This window comes from Vidua chalybeata, chromosome 15, assembly GCF_026979565.1.
Source record: "Vidua chalybeata isolate OUT-0048 chromosome 15, bVidCha1 merged haplotype, whole genome shotgun sequence".
Classification (NCBI taxonomy): domain Eukaryota; kingdom Metazoa; phylum Chordata; class Aves; order Passeriformes; family Viduidae; genus Vidua; species Vidua chalybeata.
The window spans coordinates 7,054,420-7,080,407 of NC_071544.1; the positions used below are offsets into that span (position 1 = coordinate 7,054,420).

The 25,988-nt window shown below is 37.5% G+C and overlaps 1 protein-coding gene across 5 annotated transcripts in view; it reads left to right on the forward strand.

Annotated features, from left to right (window-relative positions):
* The window catches only part of GABRB2 (gamma-aminobutyric acid type A receptor subunit beta2), a 139,970-nt gene that overhangs the window by 73,639 nt on the left and 40,343 nt on the right, over positions 1-25,988 (forward strand). For all 5 annotated transcript variants that reach the window (XM_053956773.1, XM_053956776.1, XM_053956777.1 and 2 more), the window contains one exon: positions 3,473-3,555. In XM_053956773.1, coding sequence (XP_053812748.1) covers positions 3,473-3,555 — 83 coding nt within the window. The remainder of the gene's footprint in view (positions 1-3,472; positions 3,556-25,988) is intronic.

The window sequence follows — 25,988 nt, forward strand, 5'->3', positions numbered from 1 at the left end:
ATTGCTCCTGGTGCTGTTAATGGGGAGTCAGTCAGCTTACAGATACACAAAGCAGAAGCAGAATTTCCCTCTGCTTTCAACAGGATATATGTGCATACGTTTAGAGAAAGAATTACTTTTTGTATTTTAATGGGGTTCAGCTCTTTCTTTGACTCCATCGAATGATGGTCTGTTAGAGCTAGAACAGGAGAGGAGAGTGTGACAGAGTTCTTGTACCACCACTCTACTCAGGAGAGCTATCTGAAATTGTCACCCTCTGGCTCCTAATTCCTGTGTGTCTGTAAACCTGTAATTGTAGGTCAGGGCTACTTCCAGGGCAGAGATAAGTTTCTCTTACTGTTTATTCTCCACAGTTTTGCAAAGCTATTGCAGCTCCAAGAGGGAATTGGATTCTGTTCTTCTCCACATGGCATTAGCATTGCTCTCCTGTCTTGCAGTGCTGTTTTTTCTTCACTAGTGATGTCAGAACTATTTAAGTTGCTATTTTGGATTTCAAATCCCATTTGAACTTGTCAGAAAAGCAAAATTTATAGGATTTGGAAAAATTGTTCCCTGCATAGAACTGAAAAATAGGACCTACTAGCACTTCTGGGATAGTACTATAAGAGGGGTATAATTTTCTGCCTCACTTTGTTTGGAAGTGTTTAAAGAAGTTCTTTATGGCCTTCACATTTGCTCTCTTAAAGAAGTAGTGAGAATTTCTGGTTCTTCTTTGAATCACAAACCCTCCAGAGATTTGGAGGTGAGCAGATTTTCAGCTTTCTCAGAATTTATCTGAATTATTTTTAATTATTGACAGCAAACTTTACTTTCCCTGCACGTCAGTTGTGGTGCATATTTTTTGTGCTGTAGCTGTGCTTCTTTTAACATGAGAAGTTTTCTCTAGGTCTACTTCATAATACTGTAGTTAGTTTAGTGGTGCTTCAGGGGTTTCTTTTTTCTTGTGCTTTGTAATCAGTCTACATTCAAAATATAGTTCATAAAAGAGGAAGATGAAAACTCATTTTCATTGTTAGGAATCATAAAATAATCACAAGGTTTCTCTTTCTTTAGCAACAGATGAAAAGATGAATGTATGAGAGAAACAGTTCTGTGATGTGTTTCATTTCATGTGGTGCCTCTCTGGGTCCTGTTATTGTATATCATCCCTAATGACTGCAGTGCATTGAGTCACTGTGTTGTTTTCTTAAAAGCTTTCACTTTTTCACTGTTTGTTCTCAAGGTTACTTTATGCAAAACACAATGTTATATTTTTTGCACTAGTACAGGCTGTATAAAAATATTTTTAATCATGCTGTGAAAATTGAAACAGCTCTGCTCTAGGGGAGAGGCTTTGGGCTTGTTTCAAGTGTTCCCAACTTCTAAGATGAACTGTCTGAATAGGTGTGGGTCATGTCTGTTGCCTTTAAAAGTATTCCAAGGTGGTAATCCTTGCACTCTGTTGCTTTGGTAATTTGATTTAGCTAATCACCATGAATTGTGAACCACTAAGAATTATCCAAAGGTAGTTTTGCTGTTTAATTAATTATGAAGATGAAAGGGAACTTCTACTTTGCTATAAATGTGAGAAGCCAGGCTAAAAATATGAGGGAGGTATGAGGAGAGGAAAGGACAGACTACTGATTTTATTTCGATGGATTTGCATTATGGATAGGAAGGAACAAGCAAGTTGAATTAAATACATTCAGTTATTCAAAACTTCTCTTTTGACTTGATAAAATCCCTGCTCTACAAATCATTTTCCTTGCTGTGCCACTTTTTTTTTCTTTACTTTCTGGTGAGGTGCAGGGCGTTGTGTCCTTTAGTGATTTCCTAATGTTCTCTACAGAGCTTTTGTCCCAGCTGTCTGCAGCATTTGGCCACTCTTGGGTTTTTTGCACCAAAAATCCTCTGGAAATGTGTGAGAATTGTGAGTTCTCCACCAGTGGGAACAGACACTTCACAGAGGGTAGCACGGGCTGGGGGTTGTGTCTGTGTGGAACCCTTGGATCTGGTAGGCTCTAGTAGGAAGTGTTTAGTGCAGAGAAAGCTCTGAGAAAACTTAGTAGTCAACCAGGTTAGCTTTTACCATAACTCTTTTGTGCATTTAAACCTTGGCTGTAAATCTGTGCTCTGCCTTTTCCTCTGTGAACTACCAAAACTCATGTAAAATCCTGGCTATAATATACAACTAAGTATGGAAATACTGAGGAAATCAAAATAAACCTCCCCACAAAAAACCCAAACATAACCCAACAAGAAACACAAGCTGTAATTTTTTTCTGGTCTCACTATGCCTTTCTTGAAGTTTGCCCCAAAATAATCAGTCTTATATTGATACTGGAACAGGGCGATTTCTTTGATTTTTCTTTATATTTAAAAATAAGGAACCAAGTATTAACTGCCAAGAGGTGTTTTTACCAATACGTGCTGCTGCTTGCTCCATTTGCATTTGCTATCAACACACATGTATTCCCCAGCAGTCTGGTTTTGTTAAAATCTGGAAGGCTTTCACTGAGAGGCACCAAAGGAGCCTTTTCCCCTGTGCTTTTGTCCCACTCCAAAAAGCTTTCTTGTGAAGCATCTCTGGTAATGCACACTGATTAAAAACATTATTTCTTCCAAAGCAATTCTGTGAGTACACCTATATGGAATGAAGAAAGAACTTGGTGCCAAAAGATGTTCCTTTTCTCCAAGAGACGAACAGGATAGGACAGTTAAGCATACTTATGAAGATTCTTAATTTCTGCCTTGCAGGAATGGTTGCTACAGTCAATTTTGAGTGAATTTTGACCAGGCAACTGTAATTTTCTGCCACTAATGAACATTTTTAGGTATTCAAGGAGAAAGAATAAGAACTATCAAATGAAAGAGTTCTTTGAAGTCTTTTTATCAGAACAACATACAAGAAGTTTTTGAACTCTTATTGAACATTCTAAATATCTACTATGAAAAGCCAGTAGTAAACCTCATACATGAGACAGGATTTTGAGAAAGAAACTGTCACCCAGTCTCTCATTAGTACCTTGGAAAGACATTGATCCTGTCATGTCTTAATGTCTGCATGTGCTGGAGGCACTCCATCTATTCCCATTGGGTCCCATTGTGGAGATCATCATCCTGGATTTTGCAATTTGAGCTCATTCATTTGGTCAGCCTTTCAGCTTGAAGAAAGCTTGTAGAAATGGCTGCTGCCCAATGCTCTCATTGTTCTCATGGTGTGGAAGCAGGCTGCCCAGGTGCTTTGGCCAGTCAGCTGTGCTTAGCACACAGCAGCAGGCAGCTGTGTCGAGGGGAAGCTGTGCTGGGAGAGCCTCCCTGGGACAGCACTGGTTACAAGCAAGCAGCAGACAGGGTATCCAAGCAAAATCAGGCAGAGCATCAGTCATGTAGCAATACAGTTTCTTCTTTCACCAAAGTGTGATCGAGGAAAGACTGGAACAAGGCACATTAACAACCTGCACATTGACAAGCTCTTCTCTTCCCTTCCCAGAATTACAACAACGGCTGCTTGCATGATGGACCTGCGGAGATATCCGCTGGATGAGCAGAACTGCACGCTGGAGATTGAAAGCTGTAAGTACTTCTGCAAATCCTACTTATTCTCTGGTCAACTGCTTTAGAGTTTTTATTTCTGTCAGTTCTGGTTTTTTCAGGTTTTGTATTCAGGGTTTTTTTGGTTTTGTTTTGTTTTTTTTTTTTTTACATGTTACTAACCCAGTTGTCTTTCTGTAAGATGATGTTTAGATCCTTGTAAACACAAGCAAAAAAATAGCTTTCCAGATGGATTAGTAATTTGTGGCACAAGGATTAGCAAAAGTTATTCTGTGTTTTGATGGACAATTTACAGCTTTAAAAGTCTCATTCACGTGCCTTGTTTGAGTTCATGTGAGGAGCACAAGGATTATTATCAATTCTTTATCCTCCTTTACTGCTGAACTGTGTGGCAGCTTGTTTCCACTTATAAGTGATGGCAAGAGGTTAGAATTGTCCTTGAAATAGGTGTTTTGTGGGTTTTTTTCCTAACCACTGTGCTGCAGTTAAACTTTCAAAGCATGTAAACAGTCTGTTTATATATACTGATTTAATGGCTATTGAACTTATGTAGATAAAGCTTGTGAAGTAAAACTCTCTTTTCTCTGAAAAAGATTCATGATCACTTTTATAATGACAATATTGCAAGCATGTTATTTAACACTCTAAGATTATATAAAAACTTTCAAGATTAATGTAACATTTTAATTACAGTATACAAGTATGTGTATTTTTAATAAGTTCTGTATTATGGAGTATGTGGGATTTCTGTGTTTAATATGTACTACGGCCTGGTAAGAACTCAGTACAGCTGAACTTCTTTTGAGAAAGCATTTATGAGTATGCTTTATATTTGTGTCCAAATTTCATTCATCTTTTTGGAATTTACAGAAATGCTAAAATTCTTGTGGCACTGTTGTCTGAAATAATTTCCATGCATAACTAAACAGAGTTGAGACTATCATTAAAATTCTGCGTACTGATATTCACAAGCAGCAAATGTAGTAGTGGACGTTGCTCTGGGAGTGGATAAAATCTAGTTTCTTTGGGGGTTTTTGTAGTTCTGTGTACAATTTCCATTGATAGCGTTTGATTCAAGATCTCATACCTGCAGCCAGCTATTATGCAACCAGTAGTATATATATTAGGTTGATTATAATGTGTGAGAAAACTATTGGCATAATTCAGGCTTACAGAGATTTTTATTGAGAAAATTTTTGCAGTGACAGTGTCTTTTAATTGTTCTTGTAGCAAGGACCTGGTATTTTTCTATTTTCCAATTATGTGTGTAAGATGGGAAGCTGGAGAGTCAGAGGAAATCTTCTGTCTCTGTTTACAGCATTGTTTAAATGGCCAACAAGGTCTTGCCATCTCCCTGCATTGCTGAGATGACTAAGTCTAATTGGGATTCACAAAGTAGATATCCCTCCTCTCATCCTTTTACAACCTGCTCTGGAAAATATTCCCAGGAAATACCTGTCACATCAGTCAGGCAAAGCAGAAAATTGTGTCTCTGCTTTTCAATGAGAGCACTTGTTCTCATTCAGACTTAGAACGTGGGACTTGTAAATTGAAATTTCCCTTTTATCTGATTTAGAGTAGAGGTTTGATGCAGATCACTTATCTTTCAAGAAGCAATCCTAAAAACTGAGCTATTGAGCGCTCAAAGTTGTTGTTCCATGCAATATGAAAATTTAATGCTTGTTATATCACAGAAAGGGTACAAGTTGAATTTACCATAAAAGTTGGGATGGCTGGAGCAGAGGTCATTTGTGGATTTTTGAGCTCTGTTGTAGCATCACAAAGGTAGAATGGATTTAAATCAGGATATTAAGTGTAGCCAGCCTGTCTGTCATTGCAATAATGAAGTCCAGTAAAAAGTGTGGATAAAGTAACATTTGAACTGTGTTTTGAAGCACTGTCACACTGCTTTGGAAAATGATTCATCTTCATAAACATCATTCTGTCTTGATGAAAATCTGTGTGTCTACTCTTCATGAATCACTTAAGGCAAAAGTGGTGGTAGGTAGATGGGCAGGATGAATAAGATTGAAAGTGACTTTCCAAGTCATTCAATGCAGGTGTTGAAGTCATAATCACTTCTAAAAAGTGGTTGAGCTGCATGCCTGAAGAAGGTTGATTTTTTGCCCTTCTGACCCTCTTGGATGGCTGTTTCACCACTGCTTTCTTGTAGTGGTTAGATAATCTGTGAATTCCTACCCCAAGTCTTTTCATGCCTTATGAAGGCATGAAATTAATACTCACTGTTTGGACCTACAATGCTTTTTAATTCAGTGTCTTCTCTGGCCCTACTGGGACATTTAATGAAAACACTTGTAGTTTCTCATAGACTTCCTTTCATGAAACTGAGTATTCCAGTCTTTTTTAGCTTTCTCATGCAGGAGTGTGTTAAGAGAAATGCAGAACTGGCATTAGTTCTTCATTAGGAATAACTAGTACCATGGACAATGTCCCAGATGAAATCTGTATTACACTATGGCATTAATCCTGCCTTTCTTCAAAAAGCCACCTCTGCCTTTCTTCACAACTGCATATCACAGGTGAGAGTCCTTTCTGAACAGTACAGTAAGGTCTTTCCCTTCCTCGCTTATTTTCCAGCAGTGGGTTCCTGCAACCTTTTTGAAGAATTTTTTTGCATAGTGCTAAGAGCACGTGACTTGGCATTTCATAACACTGTTCACATAAATCAGTGTTCTTAATATTGCTACAGTCCTCAAGGTTATCCAGTTCTTGTTATAGTTGTTCTGATCATCCTTGGTCTTGACAATGCCTGCTGATTTTGTTTCATTAGAAATTTCATCAACACACAAGTACTAAAGAATATTAATGTCAAGAAGGAAGAGCTTTGCTTACAGCCATTCTCTACTGAGCATGACCTTTCAGTACAGTACAATTTCCTACACATCTTTTACACATCTTTACTAATTGTCTTTTCTTTGTTAGTCTTATAACAAATACTTCTATGAAATCCAGCTCAGATATACATTGTTTAAAATAGGAATTATTGTCAAGTCGGGTAATTTGAGCTGTAATGATATTTTTTATCCCATTTCAATTCATGTTAATGTCCCTAATGTCCTTCTATTGTTTCTCTGCTTCCTCCTTCCTTTCTTCCCCTCATCCTCTTACTGATGCCAGAATTGAATGCCTTCTTAAATACCTGGGCTACTTTTTTCTTCATGTCATTATACTTACTGACATTTGTGGCCAATATCAAGTTTTTGTTAACCTAGATTTGCATCAATATAGATTAATTTGCAAATTAGAAATTCTTGTGCAAAAGGGTTGTATATAAAATATAAAACATGACATAGAGGAGGTGATAACATTTATTAAGATGCAAGAGACAGCTTTTTAAGGGCAGTCTTAGTGAGATGTTGAAAGTGTAACAGAGGACTATTCCCCATTAGTTTAAAGAGTATGAGTTTTGAGAAATGAAATCCTGTTTTTCTCCACGTACAGCTAGTTACACTCTGAGGTCCTTTAAAAGCAGAAGCTTGTTGAATATTCAGTTTTGCTAAGATACTTCTAAACCTGTGGGCTATCATGTCCAAGGGGGCCTACTCTGAGCTATTCTATTTCTCCCTTTCTTTTGTTATTCTCCAACATACTGAGGGTTATAATACCAGAGGGAAACCAATTTTCCTATATATTAATTTTTTAGTTTTCCAACTTGCAGGCAACAGAGAGTTTTTTGGTTTTTAGTTGAATATTTACTTAGTAAATACCTATCTGTTCTACACCCTACCTCTGCCACTGCAGTTTGTATTTCTGAGTTTCTGATGATTCTTGAGAATTATTTTATTTCTCTGCTGTTTCCTGCCTCTCTGGAATTGTAACTGTTGAGAGGAATGTCTCAGCTAATCATCCATAAGACTAGTGAGAGCTCAAAGGCAATAAGTACAAGACAATTTGATGAATACCTCATATTCCTATAAACTAATAAGATATCACATTGCACATCCTCAGCCTAACAGAAATTGTGATTCTTTTGAATATTTTTAAACAAAATTATTCAAGATTCATGTGGTACATCTGGACCTTTGTCCATTTCAATTATATGGTGCCACATAAAGACAAAAATTTACTGAATTCCTTCTTGTATTGTTTCATAATGTTTTAGGCCTGGCTATATTTATGTTACACTGAGGTAAAATTCAGAATCTACATTGTGACAGTGGGTTTTTTTTGTTTTGTTTTGTTTTTTTTTTAATTTTCTACATTTCTTTGTTGCCGTGGAACAACCAAGAATGCACTGAGTTTCTCCACAGAAACACTTTCCGTGGTGTGTTAAGGACGAAGCACATCCAAGCCCTTAGCAGACAGCCAGCTCCCCATGTGGCTGTACTGACCAGGGAAAAGCACACAGGCAGGGGGAATACTTTGCTGATGAATGAGAAATAATTGTTTTCAGGACATTTCATTTATGTGAAAGCCTGAGGTGTTCCAAGCAGAAATCATTAGAATTTTTTTTCTGCTTCATGACAAAAACCACCAGAGAAGCACACTAGGTTAAAAACTTCCATTCAGTAAGAGAATCTGGAAAAAGCCAGAAACAGAGTCAAAAGGGTACCATTCCTGCCCGTGGCAGTGCAGCCCAGTACCAAACACTTTCTAATCAGATCATCTGTGAAATCTCATCAACAAGAGAAAGAGAAGTCATCTTTGTGTGCTCAAGGTGACTTTATGAGTACTTTTAAGGTGCTGAAAAGAAATCAAAGCAGCCTTTTGCTGGAGCTTTGAGTACTTTGCAGATGGCTGCTCTGGCCATGGATCAAAGCTGTAATCAGGTCACATGGGACAAATGGTAGAACTCCAGGAGCTGACCAGGCAGGGCTTTTCTGGGTTAGAGGCGAGTGTGTTTGATGCCAGGCAAGAAGCTGCGGGTCCCCAGCAGTGAGGTGTTCAGCACAGGAGGATACCATGGCAACACATGACTTCCAACAATTGCACACTAAGTGGAAAGCTAAACACATGATTCTTGGGCCACTGACAGCTAGAATTTTAAGTTTTTAATTTTTTTTTCTTCCTTTTATCAAAGTTAATGTGTATTCCATCCCCTTTGTCTCTTCAGCTTGAGACTGTTTTGCATCATGGCCCTTGCAGAGAGGATATTCCTCTATCAGCAGATGGTCTTATCAAAGTGCCCCTTTTTTCATCTTGTTCATCATCTCCATATCCAGATTTCCTAGTTTGGATTCTGTGCCAATTCAACCTGTACAGCACTGTGTGTGGAGGAGAGATATGTGTTGTTTAGCAAACAGTGATGAATTCCACTATGTCTGTTGCCATTTTGGCACCATCAGCTTCTAGTGTGGCTTCCTTGGGACAGGTACTTTGTTCTTTATTTGTCCTCAGAAATTTCATCTCAAGCATGCTGAGAAGAGAAAAGGTATAATTTCAGTGGCATAATGCACACTGAAAATGAACAGGAAATCCTTGACTCCTCTTCAGTGTGGAGATAGGATGATTCAGGAAGAGCTAAATTCATCCCCAGCAGTAGATGATTCTTCTGTGTAGTCTGAAGAGAGGAAGGAAATTCAGGCTCACCATCAGTGCATATGATCAGGGTGGGCTGTGTACAAGGGAACCAGTGTTTGTAGGGTTTTGATAAAACCCACCCACACCCAGCTGAGGGTTGGGCTTTCAGGCTGGAGCTCAAATAACACCCCAGATTTATTACCCTACAGGTAGGCAAGGGAGAAGTATTTTCCTTTTTTCATTATATCTCAGTACATCTTTGCAGCAGTCTCTGCATTCTGGGAGTTCTCATAGCACTTACAAGGTGATGCAGTGTTTGCAAATGAAAGGAAGAATTGTACAGGAGCTCTGCAACAAACTTTTAACACTTTCAAGCTACCTGGAGTTAAATCTTAAAGGGAATGCAGTACACAAATATCTAATCTCTGCCTATCAGCCCCAGACCATACTGGCAACATAGATTTCCACAGAGAAACTAATAATTTAAAGTGCCTTTTTTTCTTCTTTATTTATCATTCTATAGTTGAACATAGAGTACATATATAATCAAAAGGACAGAAACAAAATCAAATGGTTTTTAAACTTTTAATGCATTTTGTCTTTTATATTCAGCTTGAACAAGAGTAAATTTTTCCTTATTCCAAATAACCCTGCATTTTATCAAGGGATTATTGGAAACAAAAAAGGGGCCCTTTTTAAAGTCTATATCCAGAAAGTATCAAATGTATTTGCTAAGGTTTGGGAAAAAAAAATTACATGTTCAGGAAGGCATCTCTTGTGCCGAAAGATATTTTCCAAAAGAAAAAAATATATTTCTAACTAAATCCCTGATAATCTTATATCCAATAAATTATGTGGAAGTATGGAAAGCTGATGGGTTAGCACTTTACCATCCTATTTTGAGAAGGTATGAATTTTATGAGGTAAATATTCACCTTTATTTTTTGCTTTATTTTTTAGGATCTCTTTAGTATAAAATATTATACTTTAGGCATTTTTTTTTCTGTAGGTCTGGTATTCTTTTCAGATGACTGTAACTGGTGATTTTGTCAAGAAAAATAAGTATTTATATATGCTATTGGAAAATTCATGTCATATTGTTACATACCTTAGCAGGGTGTAGGGTATGATCTGACATTATACTTTGTTTTTATTATTTTCTTTGGAGGGCACATGTGGTTAGGTCTTATTTTAAAAATTTTTAGACCATTGAAAGGGATGGAGGTGGTACTGAAAACTAATAATGGCTTATTCTTCATGATATCAAGTTACTTAAGTAGTCTACTGTCTTTTTCAAAATTAAATAGTTTCTTCAACATAATATAGCTTTTATGAAATAGTAATATTTATCAGGTACTGGAATCCCTGGACCTCAGGTCTCTTACTTTAGAAGACAGTGCAAACTGTGACTATCACATACCTGTGAAAAGAAGTGAAATATGTTTCTAAAGTCATTTTATTTCCTAAGATAGTGGGCTTCTTCCCTGTATGTAACTACAGTTGTCTTATTTCATCAATTACATTAAAGAATTAATGCTTTTTTTTTTAGATTAGTTTTCAAAACATCTAGGGGCAGGAGGGCACTGGAGTCTATTGTCAGTCTGATCTGTATTTGCCCTTGGTCACTGATAGCAGCAATTCAAACAGTTAATGCCAGTGCTCTTGCTAATGCTCTTCAGCTCTTGCTGAATTACTGAAGTGGGGGAAGAATGAAAATGAATATTTGAGACACTGCAGAACTGTGGATTCAGATGAAATTTGAGTAGGCATTTTGGCCTGTTTACAAACCAACAACCACCAAAATGGGGTCAACTCTTACCCACCCTGGCCAAGGGTGCCTTGTTTCCTCACGGACAGCAGCTGGGCTGGGGCAAGATGTGGCAACGCTCGTTAGGTTCCTTCTCTGACAAGAATTCAATTTGCTGCTTGAGGGGAAAGCCAAGTCACCAGATTGGTGAGTGTGTTCTGTATTTGGGTCACTACTTGTCCATTTGTCTTGTTTCTAGAATAGGAATTGGAATTTTATCTCTCAAATACGAGCTTAACCTTCTTCAGTAGCTCTTGTTAAAGAAAATAAATATCTGTATTCTTCAGCAGGGTTGTAATTTTTTTGTATGGGTGATTTTGTTTTGTTTTTTTCTGAACTCCAAGTTTTCTTTACTTTTTCTTACTGATGCTCAAATGCAAAATATTGCATCTGAACAGGAAAACAATTTAATTGGTTTTCTTTCAGCAAGTAAAAGTCAGAGTGAATAATAAGATCATCTTTAGTTTTGATTATGACATTAGATTTGGGTTGAGGAAGGGTTGACCTTCCAAGTAGACAAGCCTAGGAAATGTTATTTTACTTTGGTGGAATAACAGAGAAGAAATTGACTTAGAAGCAGATTTGGCAAAGTTAAAAAATAAAATATTTTCATCTCTTGATCACACCTTGCTAATGATGAGAGCTTTGTGAGACAAGTTAATTTTGTTTTCATTTGCTCATGTTATTTGGTACTGCTAGCCAGGCTGATCAAATTCCACCAGTATTTAGCAAAAACAAGCTACTTTCTCTTACTGAATGCAATCCCATTTTCCTATGTCTTAAGTTTATATATTGAAGTCAAAGTTAGTATTGCTTATGACAGCAGTCATTCATTGTAAAATAATTCAGCCTTATATTATCCAGCTTTTGGCAGTGCTAGGGGAGTTATCCTCTGGCTGATTCTTCTCTCTTCTATCCATCTGACACCACTATAGTTGATGTGGGAAAGTGCTAAGATGCTGCCTTGCTGTGCAGGTCCATGCAGGGAAACTATTCTAGTTTTAGAGATGTTTGATACCTATGCCACTCAGAGTATCCAATGTGGTTTTTACACACTGTCCAAAATTATTTGGATGGAAATTCAAGATATCTTTTATGTATGAAATATTCTAACTCTTGGATAAACTTTCTCATTTGTTCTGGGCAAAAATGAAACACAAATAATACTGTTCTTACTCTAAGTAGCCTGAAACATGTTTTGTGAATGAACATTTATAAAGGAAAGGGTGTCTAAGTGGTTGAGAGAAATAAAGATTGTAGTCTTTATCATTTATGTTGTATTTATAAAGAGTTGGGGTTTATTTTTGCCCTTTTTCTTATGCAATAATTAAGGTGTGGGGTTTTTTTTAATGTTGCTTTTTATGCGAGGAAAGAGAAGTCACTTAATAGATTAATATGTACTTATATTTCAAGTTGTAGTTCAGGAATAATTCAGGATTGAAGGGACCTCAGGAGATCCTTAGTCTAATCTATTAAAAAAATGGTCAGCTCTGTGGTCAGACCAAGTTACTCAAGTCTTTGTCCAGTCTGGTCTAGAAAACCTCCAAGGACAGAGATTGAGAAACCTCCACAGACAACCCGACCATAACACTGAGGAAGTTTAATTGAAGCTTTCTCTCTGATTTATCCTGTCCTGGGATCCTACATCTGCCTTACAGAATCAAAAATAAGTATTTACCATTACTGATCTGAAACAGAACCTCCCTGCTGTGTGACCTGCATTGTGAAAAAGTTCTGAGTCGTGTAACAGAATGACAATACCATGAGAATGCTCTGAATAAACCACTATGTTGCACAAGCAGCCTTGTAATTTAACAAAGAGTTTATGATGCAGTTTTTCTTCCATATATAATTTGGTGTGGTATTATCTATTCCATATTTCTTTGTTCAGTTACACAGGTACTATTCCCATTACATAGACTGAAGTGTCTCTGTCACTGCTTGTTATGGATTAAAAACTCTCAAAATAAGGGTTATTTTCCCCAGATAATGATCTCAGAATTTTTATTATGATATTTGGCTCAGTAACTTCTTCATTGTTACATGCATTGAAAAGGCAATTCTCTGTATTCTATGACTGTACAACATACAAGTTGTCTTTATTGGGAATGGAACACAGATATAATTAGTCAGTTTTGCAAGAATGTATTGAAAATGCAGAGATTTGGAACTTGAGGTATGTCATACTTCTACTCCTCAGCTGCAGAGCAATCCACTTTGTGCATTCCTCTCAGACAAGCCTGTCTCATCTGGTGACTGATGTGTCACTGCAGCCAGAATTCAAGATGCTACCTGAGCCCAGACAATAATCTCACATAAAAACAGGGTAACATAATAGAAAAAAAAACAATGTGGGGGTCAGTATTTGGCTGTAAGAACACACCTTTCCACTCTGATAGGATGTGAGCTGGTACTGTACAACACTGGAAATAACACCTTGTTAACGGTAGGAGTCTGCAATGGCATGGATGGAATCAAGTACTCTGCTGAATCCAGGCACTTCATTGATGTGTCAAAGTTGATTATTTGGTATTGGTATTTGGTGAATTTTGCATGAACTAATGTGTCAGTTTCCTGGTAAAATCACCACTTTAAGCCATTTTCTTAAGCATACATTAGAAGTGAACATTTATCCAGTGTCAGACCCAGCTTTATTCAAGCCAAACACACTTATTTTGGGCTGCTATGGGAACAAGTTCCATAAAAGCACAGCAGGCACCTGAATCTGACCGTGTGGGAGCCCATCAGTGAACATCTGGGCACTCCAAGGAACCAACAGTTGGTTGGTAGAACAATCATCCCTTCCACGGCTGACTTCTGGGAGAATGACCTGCGCCAAAATGTTGCACAGACAACCTGAGTGATACTGAAATACTGGTAAGTTACATTTTTGCTTGTCAATTATGATTTTATTCTTACGGGGGCTTTTTGTGTCTGGAAGCTTGTAATCTCTTCCTGCCACACAATCTGGGGAAAATTCAGCAAAGGGACAAAGAGAGAACAGTAGATTTTTTTTCATTTTACCTATGGTCCCTCTCTATCTTCTTTTCTTTGCAGACCAGAAATAAGTAATATAAAGAGTAACATTAGTGACTCCTATCCTGTTAGAATTATTGTCATAGGGGTGGAATCCATGCCAAGGAACTTCTCATTCTCCATAAACAGCTAACAGGAATGTGCAGGGGAGCAGATGTGCATCAAAGTGCTGCAAGTGTAATGCCCTTATGCTGTAAGTTGTTTGTGTTGCTGTAGCACAGGTAGGTAGTGGTGGTGCTGTGCACATGTACTAGTTAGAGTATTGCTTTCCTTTCAGGTTTCAAGAACAACTTTCTTCAAGTCCTGCAAGTTCCAAGTTCCACAGCAGTATAGGTAAATGCATGACACTTTTCTCCTACAAAATCAACCTAACTTCCTGTCAAAGTTGTTGTCCCGCTGCCAAGAAGAAATATCTTTTACTTCTCTCTATTTTTATTCATTTTTGGGAAGATGGTGCTAAAGAACTGGGTTTTACATTTTGCTGTGATGGCAGAAAAGCTGGCATCTCACTATGTCCAAAATTAACATTTTACCCTACAGTGTGCTATGTACAGCATAGCATAGCTGTCTCTTTTTTTTTTTGTCTTTTGCCCCTTTGATCTTTTTCTCTCTTTCTCTTCTCCCCTTTTCCCTTCCCATTTTTCCCCTTTTCCCGTTTCAATGACCCTTTACGTACTGCTGACACTACTGTAGAATTGACTGTGTATATGTAGGAAACTTGTCTGCATTATAAAATTACAAGTTGCTTGCTAAATATGTTAACTTTCTTTAAAAAATAAAATTGTGGTTTTATTTTTGATATCTGTGTGTTTCTTTATAAATGTAATGCAATTATGAACCCAGCAAAACATGGAAAATATTTGAAATTTGCTGAGAGAAGATTACTGTGAGGTCTGAATGTCAGCTAATTTTTTTATTTATACATTTAAAAATATACTTTAAAAATATTTATTTTGGATGGGGATTCTTAAAAGTGATGCAAATATTAGTAGCATTTTTATTGTGCACATTCCTGTCAACTTGTGCTGCTGAGTGATCCATGAACAGATTTTAGTCACCTTTTTTTGAAGATAGGTCTTTGTAACTGAACAGTGAGTTCCTATTTGCACATATTTACATATGTGCTAGCTCTTATTTGGCCTTGAAGCTGTACTCAGGGACACTTTGTTCTATGGCTGGATGCCAAATTGCTTTTGATTTTAAGGAATTTTTAAAAAGATATATTTGATAATTTAGGTCAATATGCCTGTTACATATGGTATGGCCATTATTTTGCCAGACATTAAATTGTAAAAGTAGTGATGTAATTATCATTTAAGGATGAGTTTCATAGTTGTAATGGCCACATATGAACAGGCATTATAACATGTTTTCATACTTTATATCTTAGAATGATTTGCTTTTACAGGGAGCTCTCTAGGCTGATTAAAACTGCATTTTTTTTTCTGGGTATGAAATCTGCTGTTGGAAGATGAGCTTTTTTTGAAAGGGCTGGAGCATGTCTTTCCTGTTTGAGCATTAGCCAGCACCTCCCACCAAGTCAAGCTCCTCTGACTACTTTGAGTTTGTTTCTTCTTGGACTAGAAAAATGTTATTGTGAATGAATTCTGAGATGTTAATATGGCTGCTCTAGAGGTAAGTAGGATGACAGAAACAATGACATTTTGTGATTTTTCTTTCTCTTACAGGGAAAATACTGTGGTTTGGAATGTAGCATGTTTTCCTTAAACACAAGGCAACCTAGAGCAGCTGTTTGTTCTATGTGGGTTTTTAAATTTTTCTTTTGCATTGTTGGGGCTTTTAAAAGGCATCTTTACCTTCAGGGATTTGGATGATTGTGGCAAGTATTTTAGCCAGAAGGTAGAACACAGCTCACTAGGGAGACTCCAGCTGGGACTGAGAATACAGCAGTGTTGGTTCCACATGTTCATAAGTCAACACATGAGGCCTCTTGACCAGCCAAAAATTACTCAGCCTCTAAAAAAGGAGGCAATACCTTGTATTGAGGGCTTATAATTCTGTTATTACAAATATATATCCAAATTTCCTAATTTGCTTATGCATAATGGTTATTCCATGAGTGTCTGACCTTCGAAGAAGCTCCGCTCTCAGCTCAAGCACTATCATCCCTAGCGAGTTGTTCAGAATAGATTGCAAACTGCTTCCATAGGAAGGATGAATGTAAGCCCTAAATAATTATGAGAATGATGACTAGGCAAGCCTTTTAGTTAGATCTTTCCTTATCTAAATTGTTTTTCCAATCATGATAAAAATATCAAAGTATGCTATAAAAATATCTGAGCAAAATATCGGAGTCTGTTGCATAGAGGAAGATAATTAGCAGATAGTGTACATCTGTTCTTACAGAATCAAAGAAGGGCAGATGAGCTGATGTGGAGCTCTGTGTACTTTAACCTGGACTATTTTCAGCCCCTTGGTTGTCTTAGAATTTGTCCACTGCATTGCAGCTGTCTGCAGAAGGCAGATCTATCAATAAGCCAGTGCTATTTCCTGTAGTGTGTGTGGCTGATGTCAATGTAGTTTTCTGGTCAACGTAGCTAAAAGAGATTCAGAGTCCTTATCTCTCACTAAAATCTGATCAAATAAATGTTAACCAAAAGCTGTCACCCTTTAGAGAGGTTTGCATAAGAGATGTTCCCATCTCAAGTCATCGTTGCTACAACTGGAACATGCAGTCTGAAGTGTGTTGTACCTCTTTTGAGCTGAGTGTTGCTGGTCTCTCATAAAACCAGAGAATGTGAATGTGTGGTGGCACCTGGAGTCTTTAATAAAAGGGTTTGTATTCCAGATTTTTGGGAACGTATGATCAGTGTTTGGAGTTTTACCCATGGAAGCATTCTGCTGTCACCCGTGTGACAGAGTGACTAAATGAGATTTTTACTGTTCAGAAAAAAATTTTCCCAGTCTTTTTTTGATGGCTACTCATGAATGTCCAAGGTGTGAGGTCAGTCTGTTCCAGTTCCCATCTGGATAAGGCAGGGTTTGGTGCTTTGTGTTGTCTCAAGGAGATCCTGTGTCCTGTGACTGTTTCCTAAATTTGGCATCAGTGCCTCAGTGTACACAGCATGAAATCCTTCTTGATTGACAGTTCTCAATCTATCAGTATAGCAATGTTTGACCATACAGCATTACAATTAAGGGAATAAATGCAAAAATAAATACTAATTTCTAAAATTGGTCTGGTTTTCAAAATAAAAGTTACATTTAATTGAACACATTTAAATATAAATTCTCTTTTGTTGTAACAGCTTTTGATGAGGAAATTATTGGGTGTTATTTACTGTGTGTCTGCAGCTAAATGACATATTTTTGCATTTAAAGTTGTTCAAATTAGTGCAAAAAGGCCTTGGGAAGTGTATGATCAGATAGGTATCTCAGAAATTTATTTTGTAAGGGTAGACATGCTGGCTTATGGAATGCACATGCTTGTGCTTCCATAAATCTTGCTAATGGTTGAATATTTCATCTAGGGGACAGGGTTATTCATTCCATATCTATTTTTTACCTGTCTGTATGCTCTGTATGACTTCTTTGAAAAATGATGATAGTAAAGAATGAAAAAGTTCTGTAACTTCCAGGGTATTTTAAGAGAGAAAGGGTGGTCTATTGGAGTTGGTACCTGTCTCAATATTCTCTTCTCTGGACATGAAGGGCTCTAATATTCCTAAAAATGAACCCAGCCTTCACTTGCTGTGTGCTTGATGTTGATGATTTGAATTTTCAGGTTATTAGAGTGAAATATAAAAATTTCTGAGAATATTCATTCTTGCTTATTAAAGTTCAGTGCAAGAAGAAGAGGAGCATGATGACCACTTTCTTTCTCCTATATAAAAGAAGGTAAGGTTATCACAGACCTCTTGAGCAAAGTCTTGCACATATCTGTAGAATACCACCTACCCCTAAATTATCAGAATATTTTCAAAGCTCCACAAAGTCCACATTCAGCCCAATCATTTGGCAATCCCACAATGTCAGGATGGGAGCCCAGCACCAGCTTTGTAGTTGTTGTCCGTCTGTTATAAACCAGACTCCTTTCACGTTCCCATGTTATTTCAAGGCATGCTGATTACTTGAATTTCTTGGATTTGTGTCATAATTCCAGACACTTTAAATGTCCTGTGAAGTATGTCCATACTTATGATCAGACCAGAAATTCTTTATTGAGTATTTTCCTAAAAGGATGTCAGCCCACAGAAAATTGGTAAGTAACCCTTTTGGCTATGAAAGAAGTTCTGAGCTGTTTGGTTTTTTTTTTCATATTTTTTATTTTCATTGCCTTTTTCTGTTTTCTGTCACCACTTGCCTTTGTAGTACGAAATGCATGTATGTCTTTGCCTCCATGCTCTGTTATGTGGAGTGGTAACATATCTCACTCAGAAATGTTCTTTCTAGATTTTTCCTTGCTGCCTTTAAGAGTCTGTCCTTGGCAGAAGGCTGTGGCAGAAATGTCAAGAATCGATGCAGTTAGTGTGTCTGCTCTGCCACATTGTGTGCAGTGTCCCCATACCTCCATGCTGATCCTGATATTTGTTTTCTGAGTTCTTGTGTTTGAATCATCAATAAAGGACTGCTCTCCTTTCTAAACCTTCTTTAATAAAACATGCACCAGAGTGTTTGCAAAGCTGGCAGCACAGTGAGACCTTGCACCCTGTGTGCCAGCTGAGGAGACTGCTGCCAGTACAGTGGCACTGTTAGAGGCACAGTCTCCAGAGAAAAATCACCTCTGGGCAGTCACAGTAAGAGCTGGAAACGTTAATGGTTTTAAATGAGCAACAGAATTATTAGTCCAATTAGTATTTTTAAACCTCTAGTCTGAAAAAATGGTCAGCTGTCTATATCTCCCCCCTGCCAAAGCAAATATTTCCTATTTTTGTATAATGATTTTTCCATTTTGAATCTAACACTCCTGTTCATGAGTGGATCCCATGTGGTGGTGCCTGGATAATTTCTGAACAGCAAAGTTGTTTGCTGGAGGCAGTAGATGTCCTATATTTTGACATTAATAAGGTTCCTGATGTTCTATTGAATGACATTCTTATAAACAAGGTGGAGAAACATGGATTAGAGAAAACCACATTTGGAAAATAACATGATGTGATTATTGAGTTTATAGGAAGGAAATAATTTTTTATCAAGTCCCTCTTCACTGTTTTCATTTAATGATCTGCAGATTATGGAACTTTCCAAACATTTGTGCAGCTTGAAAAGGTAGAGTTAGGTTTTCATGGCTATCACTAGAGAGGCAGCTTGAAAAAAATCAAATTCCCAATTTTACATCTAATAGTGGCATCTCAGAACTGGGAAATAACGAGGTGCAAATGGCAGCCCAGGGCAGGGGTCTGGGAATCAAAACAAAATAAAAAGCCCAGCCTTGGGGAGATATAATGGATTGTGATTTGACACTGATTCCTTGGCAGCAACAGTAAAGCTGACATCAGGGTCTATAAATGGAAGTGCTATTTGTAAAATAACTGATTTTTTCTGTTTGATCCTGTAGTGGTAATACATGGTGGTCAGGCAATGTCCTTCTAAAGACTGCACCTCAAAGAAGATTTCTATCAGTTAGAGAATATCCAAGGTATAGCAAGTTAACCCAAGTCCTAGAAAACATGACTGAGAGGAAAGAGTTCTGGTAAAGGGGGATTTAAGGAAGAGACGTGTGAGTCTTGTAATATACAAAATGTACTGCAGTGGAAGAAGATAATCTGTTCTCTATCATTTTGGTTAGGACAAGAAGTGAAGATCTGAAATTGCAGCAGTGAAAGTTCAAAGTGGAGGTGGTAGGAATGGGAAGTAAAAAGGTAACCACAGTGGGATGCAGGGATGGATTTTCACCCATTGTGATCCATAGCAGGAGGGCTCTCAAGACAAGCAGAAACCCATTTGACAGGAACTGTGGAGGTACAGTTGCCCCTAACCTTGCTGATAAATAGATTTTGCATGAATGATGGATACACTAGCATGAAATTATCATTGTATAAAGTTGATTAAACCCAAAAGTAAGGTTTGATAAACAGATGAGGAACTCAATATTTACTCCAAGACTATATTTGCATTTTCCTCCTACCAGTCTGAAGCAGACCTAGAATGGGTGTCTCTGAGTATAATCAAGATCATAAAGGTTGTTTTGATTTATTTTCTAGTAGGAGGTTGTCTACACTTTCTCCTTGTGGTGGTGTACACTCCCTCTTCAGGTGTATACAAGGATCAGCAAATAACAAGTATACTGCTGTACATACTGAGTAGTATTTGAATATGCATAGATATGTTTATCTTTCAATATTTGCAGGCACAGGACAGGTTGAGTTGTATAAAAGGCTGTGACTTTGCAAATTTGTCTCAGGTTTTCCTCTGGAATAGCTATGAGAAATAGTTATCCTCTCTGTTATCTTGTGTATGTAATTTCTGTGGTATGAAAATAATTTAAAAGAGAATGAGTACTAGAGGTTTTGGTGGTTGGGTTTTTTCAGTTTTTTTTTCTGAGAGTATCAGTACTGTGTATGTTATCTTTGTTTCTGTTGCTTATAACAGTACAAGAAAAAGCCCATAAGAATGTGCAATGTTATTTAAAATGCCCTCAGGAACTTCCAGTGGCATTGCTGGGTTTTGAGCAATTTCAGTTTGTCAGTATTCCTGGCTTTTAGGTGTTCATGAAATTGGCAGTATTCTGGGTTGCTGTTTAAGAACTAAGGTATTTCTGTTAACTTTGCTTTTCTTCCAATGTTCTGGAAATCAACAGGGGATGTTTATCTTCTTTTTAAGTTTCCTCAGATATTTCTGCTTAATAGGAATCATTCTTTTGGGTATCAGGTATTAGTTCTAGCTAGTCCTAATACCTAAAAGGAGACCAGCGTGAAGAAGTGGGGATGATGTGGTTCCACTTTTCCTTCCAGAGCTGACTCAGCAAGGGAGGGAATGGCATGCTGCATCACTTGAAGATCACGTATTGCAGCGAGTATTTCCAGGAATTTTCAGATAAATATGTAGGAATTAATCAAATCTAGTTTTAGATGCGTTGTGCCCTGCAACTTCTCATTATCTGTAGTTTCAAATCTGGAAGTCATCTTTATTAACCTAAAATTTTTCAAGAAAAAAATTTCAGCCTTCAGCAGGAAGGGAGAACAATATATTTTATTCCAATATGGATATACCAGGGAACTCCCCTGACAGCATGCCTGTGAAATGTGTGCTCTATGCTCTGTGCCATAAAGGGGACAGAGCCTGTCTGTTTTCTGTCTTCAGTCATCACCATTTTATGGCTGTTGTATTCTGTCCTGCTCCTTAGGTAAAGAAGTTCTTTTCTGTGATTAACCTTAGCAGGTTTCTGCTATGATGGGGAAAGGCAGTGATGGCACATTTAAAGAGTCAGTCAGCTTCATACTATTAACATGCTCTATCTAAACAGATTGTAATAAAAGTAAGAAAACGTGTGGAAGCAAAGTCCCACATGTATAAAATAATGCATTATTCAGCTAAGTACTTTTAAAACAATATGCAATGGCAGTCCAAAATATTTTTCTTGTGAAAGACATAAGTCAAAGAGCAGTCTTTGCTGTGTTGTAGCATATGCTTGTGCTTGGCAAAAGTAGTGGCAGAAAGCATGTCAAACGACAGTGCTTAGAGTATTAAAGTTTTAACAAAATGTCAGAGAAAACTGGAAGCTGGTTAATCCACAGAAATCTGTCATAAAGATTGCATTGTAAGGTGGTTTCAGCATGAATTCTAGTGACATATGGGAGCTTAAAATATAATCTAATGATATATCTCTATCGGTGAGATGTTTATGTAACATGATTGCAACAGAGATGTCTTTTCTTGTTAATTTATTAGGATAATGAAAGTTGCCATCTTTGTAGAACAATGCAAAGAACAAGTTTTATTTAGAAAAATCTTAGTGTCAGAACCAAAATGCTTTTTTCTTCCTCTATACATATATGAAAAAGAGAAATGATGCATCTAGTTTGAATCATGCTGAAGACTGGCAGCCTGCTCTGTGGAAGTCTGTGTTGCTGCTGACTTCTGTTCTGCTCTGGGCATTAGCACGTGCGCCCAGGAAGAAGACCTTATAGAAATACAAGTGAAAGACAAAACTTTGTTGAGAGAAAGCTCTGACAGAAGTAATTTCATATGGGAATAATCAAGTGAAGGTCTTTTCCAGTGGAACTGGAATTGAAAAAGCTCTGTCTATAATGCTGATGAAAAATCCTGAATTATTTCAATGTGCTGCCGTTTATAAACTATGGGTTTTATTACTGTGCTGTTTGGTTTTATAGAAATGAAGGAAGAAATTTTGCAGTGTGGTTCCAGAATTTATATTGGTCCTAAGTTTAAAATATTTTTTGTGTTATGGAAGGGTTTTTAATTCAAATATTTTTTAATGGACACAATTTTTTATGTGATGGGCTGTAATGTATCACTAACAAACCATCTGATTTTGTCAAAATCCCATATTTGACACAGTTAAAATGATTCCTCATATCCTTTATGTCAGTGGCAATACTTACACATTATATTAATATTAATTACCTACTTACAAATACTGTGACAGAGAGCAGAAGTCTCTCTACCATTTTTTTCCACAAGAGGTTAACTTGCACTGAACACTGGTGGGCCCTTTGCAGCTGCTGCTCCTTGTGTGTGAGGTGAGGAGGCATCTCCTGGCAGGGCTCTGGGGGGCCCAGGTGCAAAGCACTGTGGAGGGATGGGCTGTCCCTGCCAGCTCAGAGCTCCCTGGGGAGCCACGACAGCTCTGCAGCACCAGGGAAAGGGCAGTGCCCAAGAGGGGAAGCTGCTGTCACCCCTCGTGCTGTCACAGCGAGGGCTTGGAAGGGCTCAGCTCTTCACAACGATCAGGCACGCTGGATTCTGGCTGCTTGTACAGCTGTCTAAATAGATTCCAGCCACTTTTTAAAAGCTAGGTTTTTCATTTAATAATTATTTTAGATAGGTTGCAGGAGGACTGAGGAAATCCTGTCTAATACATTGCTGTGGAAGAGCATCCTTTTAAAAAAGGATGAAAGTTATTACTACATATGTATTCAGAGCACATTTGTTCTGAGTGATTTTCTGGTACCCTGAAAGATGTATGCAACTGAATATTATACCTCTTTCACATATTCTTCCCTTTCTCTCTCTCTTTTTTTTAATAACACTTATGATTGTGTGAGATAAATCAATGCCCAGTTTTGTAGATTCTGTAACAGGAAAACAGAGGCTTGCCACAAAAGATACCCATGTACACAATTACTTTTAGCTGTTGAAATATTTTCTGTATCTGAGAGAACAATAAGTCTCTGTTGGCTTGTTATGTGTGGTAGGGAGAGTTGTGTGGGTAAAATGCCATGTGATTGCCTTGCTGTGGGCTGTGTCATAATGCAAGTGTACAGCACAGTGAATTAAGAGAACAGATTTCAACTAGAGGGATCTACTGTTGGGCTTTGGAGCCCCCATGTTTTATTCTTCCTAGAGTTTAGAGAAGAAAGATGTTGGAGGATATTAGTCCTTTTAATGTTGTTCAGGTACGTGCCAGCAGCACACTCCATGGATCTGTGGTGCTTTACAGTTCTTTGGACTATTAATGTTCACAGCAGATATAAAAATGGCACAGTTCACAGGCAAATTGAACATGTTTGTTTCATGACTCTGGCTTGGCTGTGTCTGCATAATTTTTTTCTTTTCCTCTATAATATGAGACCAATATTAAAAGCAATTCCATCCTTCCATTCAGGAGAATGTCTTTGTATTTTGTGATTCTGCTGAGCTCTTCTAAATGCTAAGAGAAGTTTTAAAAAAGCCTTAGAGTAGCATTTGTCTGATGAGTTAGTGTTTAGATCACCTAAGGACAATGATCTAGCTAAATAAATTGTTGGGTCTACCTGGATTGCCAATGGGAAGTTGTACATCCCCCAAAATCGGGTCATCAAACCTGACTTACAAGGGCATGTACCCTTCTGAAGGTTAATTCTTTCCAGTTTCTGCATATAGAGTCCAGGTGTCTAGTCTGAGTCTCAAGGTTAGGATTGTGAATTTAGGGATACTAAATCTCTCTCTAGCCTGAACTGCACTGTTAAAATCCTCAGAATTCTCAGTATGTTAATTTTGTCCTTTTGCACTATGAACATTTAATATATATTCTGTTGTGTTTACTCTGCTTGTGAAACTGGAAACTTCCTCAAATCCTCATATTCTGTGTCTATGGAATGTACATGTTATATCCAGGCAGCAATTCTATAATCTGGACAATTGATCATGGGTCTTAGTGCTCGTCCATGAGTACCTGTCTTTTTATATAAATACATTTGAATCCTAAGAGGCTTTAATCATGGTCATTCATTAAAAATGAGAATGCTTTCAGGTTAGGTATAATCATGATTTGAAGGACTGTGTGTCTTCAGTCATCTTCTTTTATCGCAGGAGAAAAAACCTCTTATGTGTTATAAGTATTTATATCTCTAGATTCTCTCAGAGAAAATTTCTTAATTCCAAAGTAATCTTTGGAATGATCAGTCATCTGGGCTAGAGGAGCTAATACCATAATGTCAGAAGCGAGGCTTAGTGTCTCTGACATTGTGTGCACTTTTCCCTTGATTTTTCTTTTCAATTTCCAGGGTATCTAAGCGCAGCCCATCACCCAACACTGTTTCCTACATGTTGAGCAGAGCCTCTGCAGCTCACTCCTGTGTGGCTCAGGGATTAAAAGCCAGCCTGGTGACATCATGCCATACTCATATGAATGGTATTTCTTTGGCTATATTTGTGTTCTGTAGAGAAAACTGGTGACTAAATGCTAATGGATATGTGAGTACAATTGTTACAAGAAAAAGGAGCAGGAAATGTTAAATATCTCGGGTGTGTAACACAGTTCCAAGTAGTGCACACTGACACCAGGCCTGGAGACTCCACCTGATGAAAATTCCATTTTAAGGAGTGCTGCTGTATGGTGCAGAGAAAGGTGCATTTCTTTTTGTAGGTCAGGTCACTGATTGTTGTCATTAGGTTGACAAAAATGTGTATCTCTTAAAGAAAGCTCATTTATGAGAGTTGTGTCCCAGTAAGGGTGAGCAGCTGATGTGGAAAAGCACCAGACTGGGAAACAGATTTCTGATTCTACATTTACTACTAATTTGGTCACTTCTGTGACCTGTAGTGACATTTATCTGTGCTATAGTTTCTTTTTATGCTGTATTAATGTTTCTCTGGCAAAGCCACTGCATGAGTTGAAGCTGTTGTAATCTAGAACGATTGTTAGGAGCATAGAGCATTAGGAAGAAGCTGCCCATAGTAAGAGAAGTGAAATATAATACAGCTTCTCATAGGAAACAGTATTACTGTGGGAGAACTCCTTAAGTAAATTGTATTTCCAGGTTAGCAGCAATAATTGCTGTCAACATTATGCCCTTTGCATGTAATTGCCTCTTTATTTAAAGCTGGTTTTGTAAAGCTTTTTCTATTCCACATGTTTTTTGATTCAGGCACCTAATGACTCCCCAAGAGAAAACACACCGTGCACAGATTGGCCCCATTAGTGCAAACTGCATAATAAGATAATACTATAGACTGTTGCACATTAATTTTCCAATTTTTTTTTCCCTTTCTTACAGATTCCAAGCAGAAATTGATAGCATTAGGCAGTGTATGGGAGCACACTAATCTGATTTGTCTCTCCCCAAAGATTACAAGCTATACGCCGTCTGGCCTGCTTGAACACAATTAACAGATTATATTATATTTTTGCTACATTTATTTAATTTTTTTTATCATATCAGTAGTCACATATAACATTTTAAAACTAAATCCAGTATTATTTATGTATGTATTTTTGAGAAAAGCAAATTATTTCAGGTAATCAAGAGATTTTCAATAACAACAAGATTTGAAAAATAGAGCAGGTATATTGAAATCCAGGGGATTAAATGCACTCCACCTGATTGCATTTATGTAACATATGTATGAATTCCTGATTTTTTTTTTCCTATTTCTTTGACTTTGAACAATTTTTTTCTTTTCTCTTACAAAACAGAGAAGTACTTGGAATGTAGCTAGTTAAGAGAATGTAATTTTCAGGAACACTCAAGCCAGCCTTCTTTTATCTGAAACATTCCGTTATTGT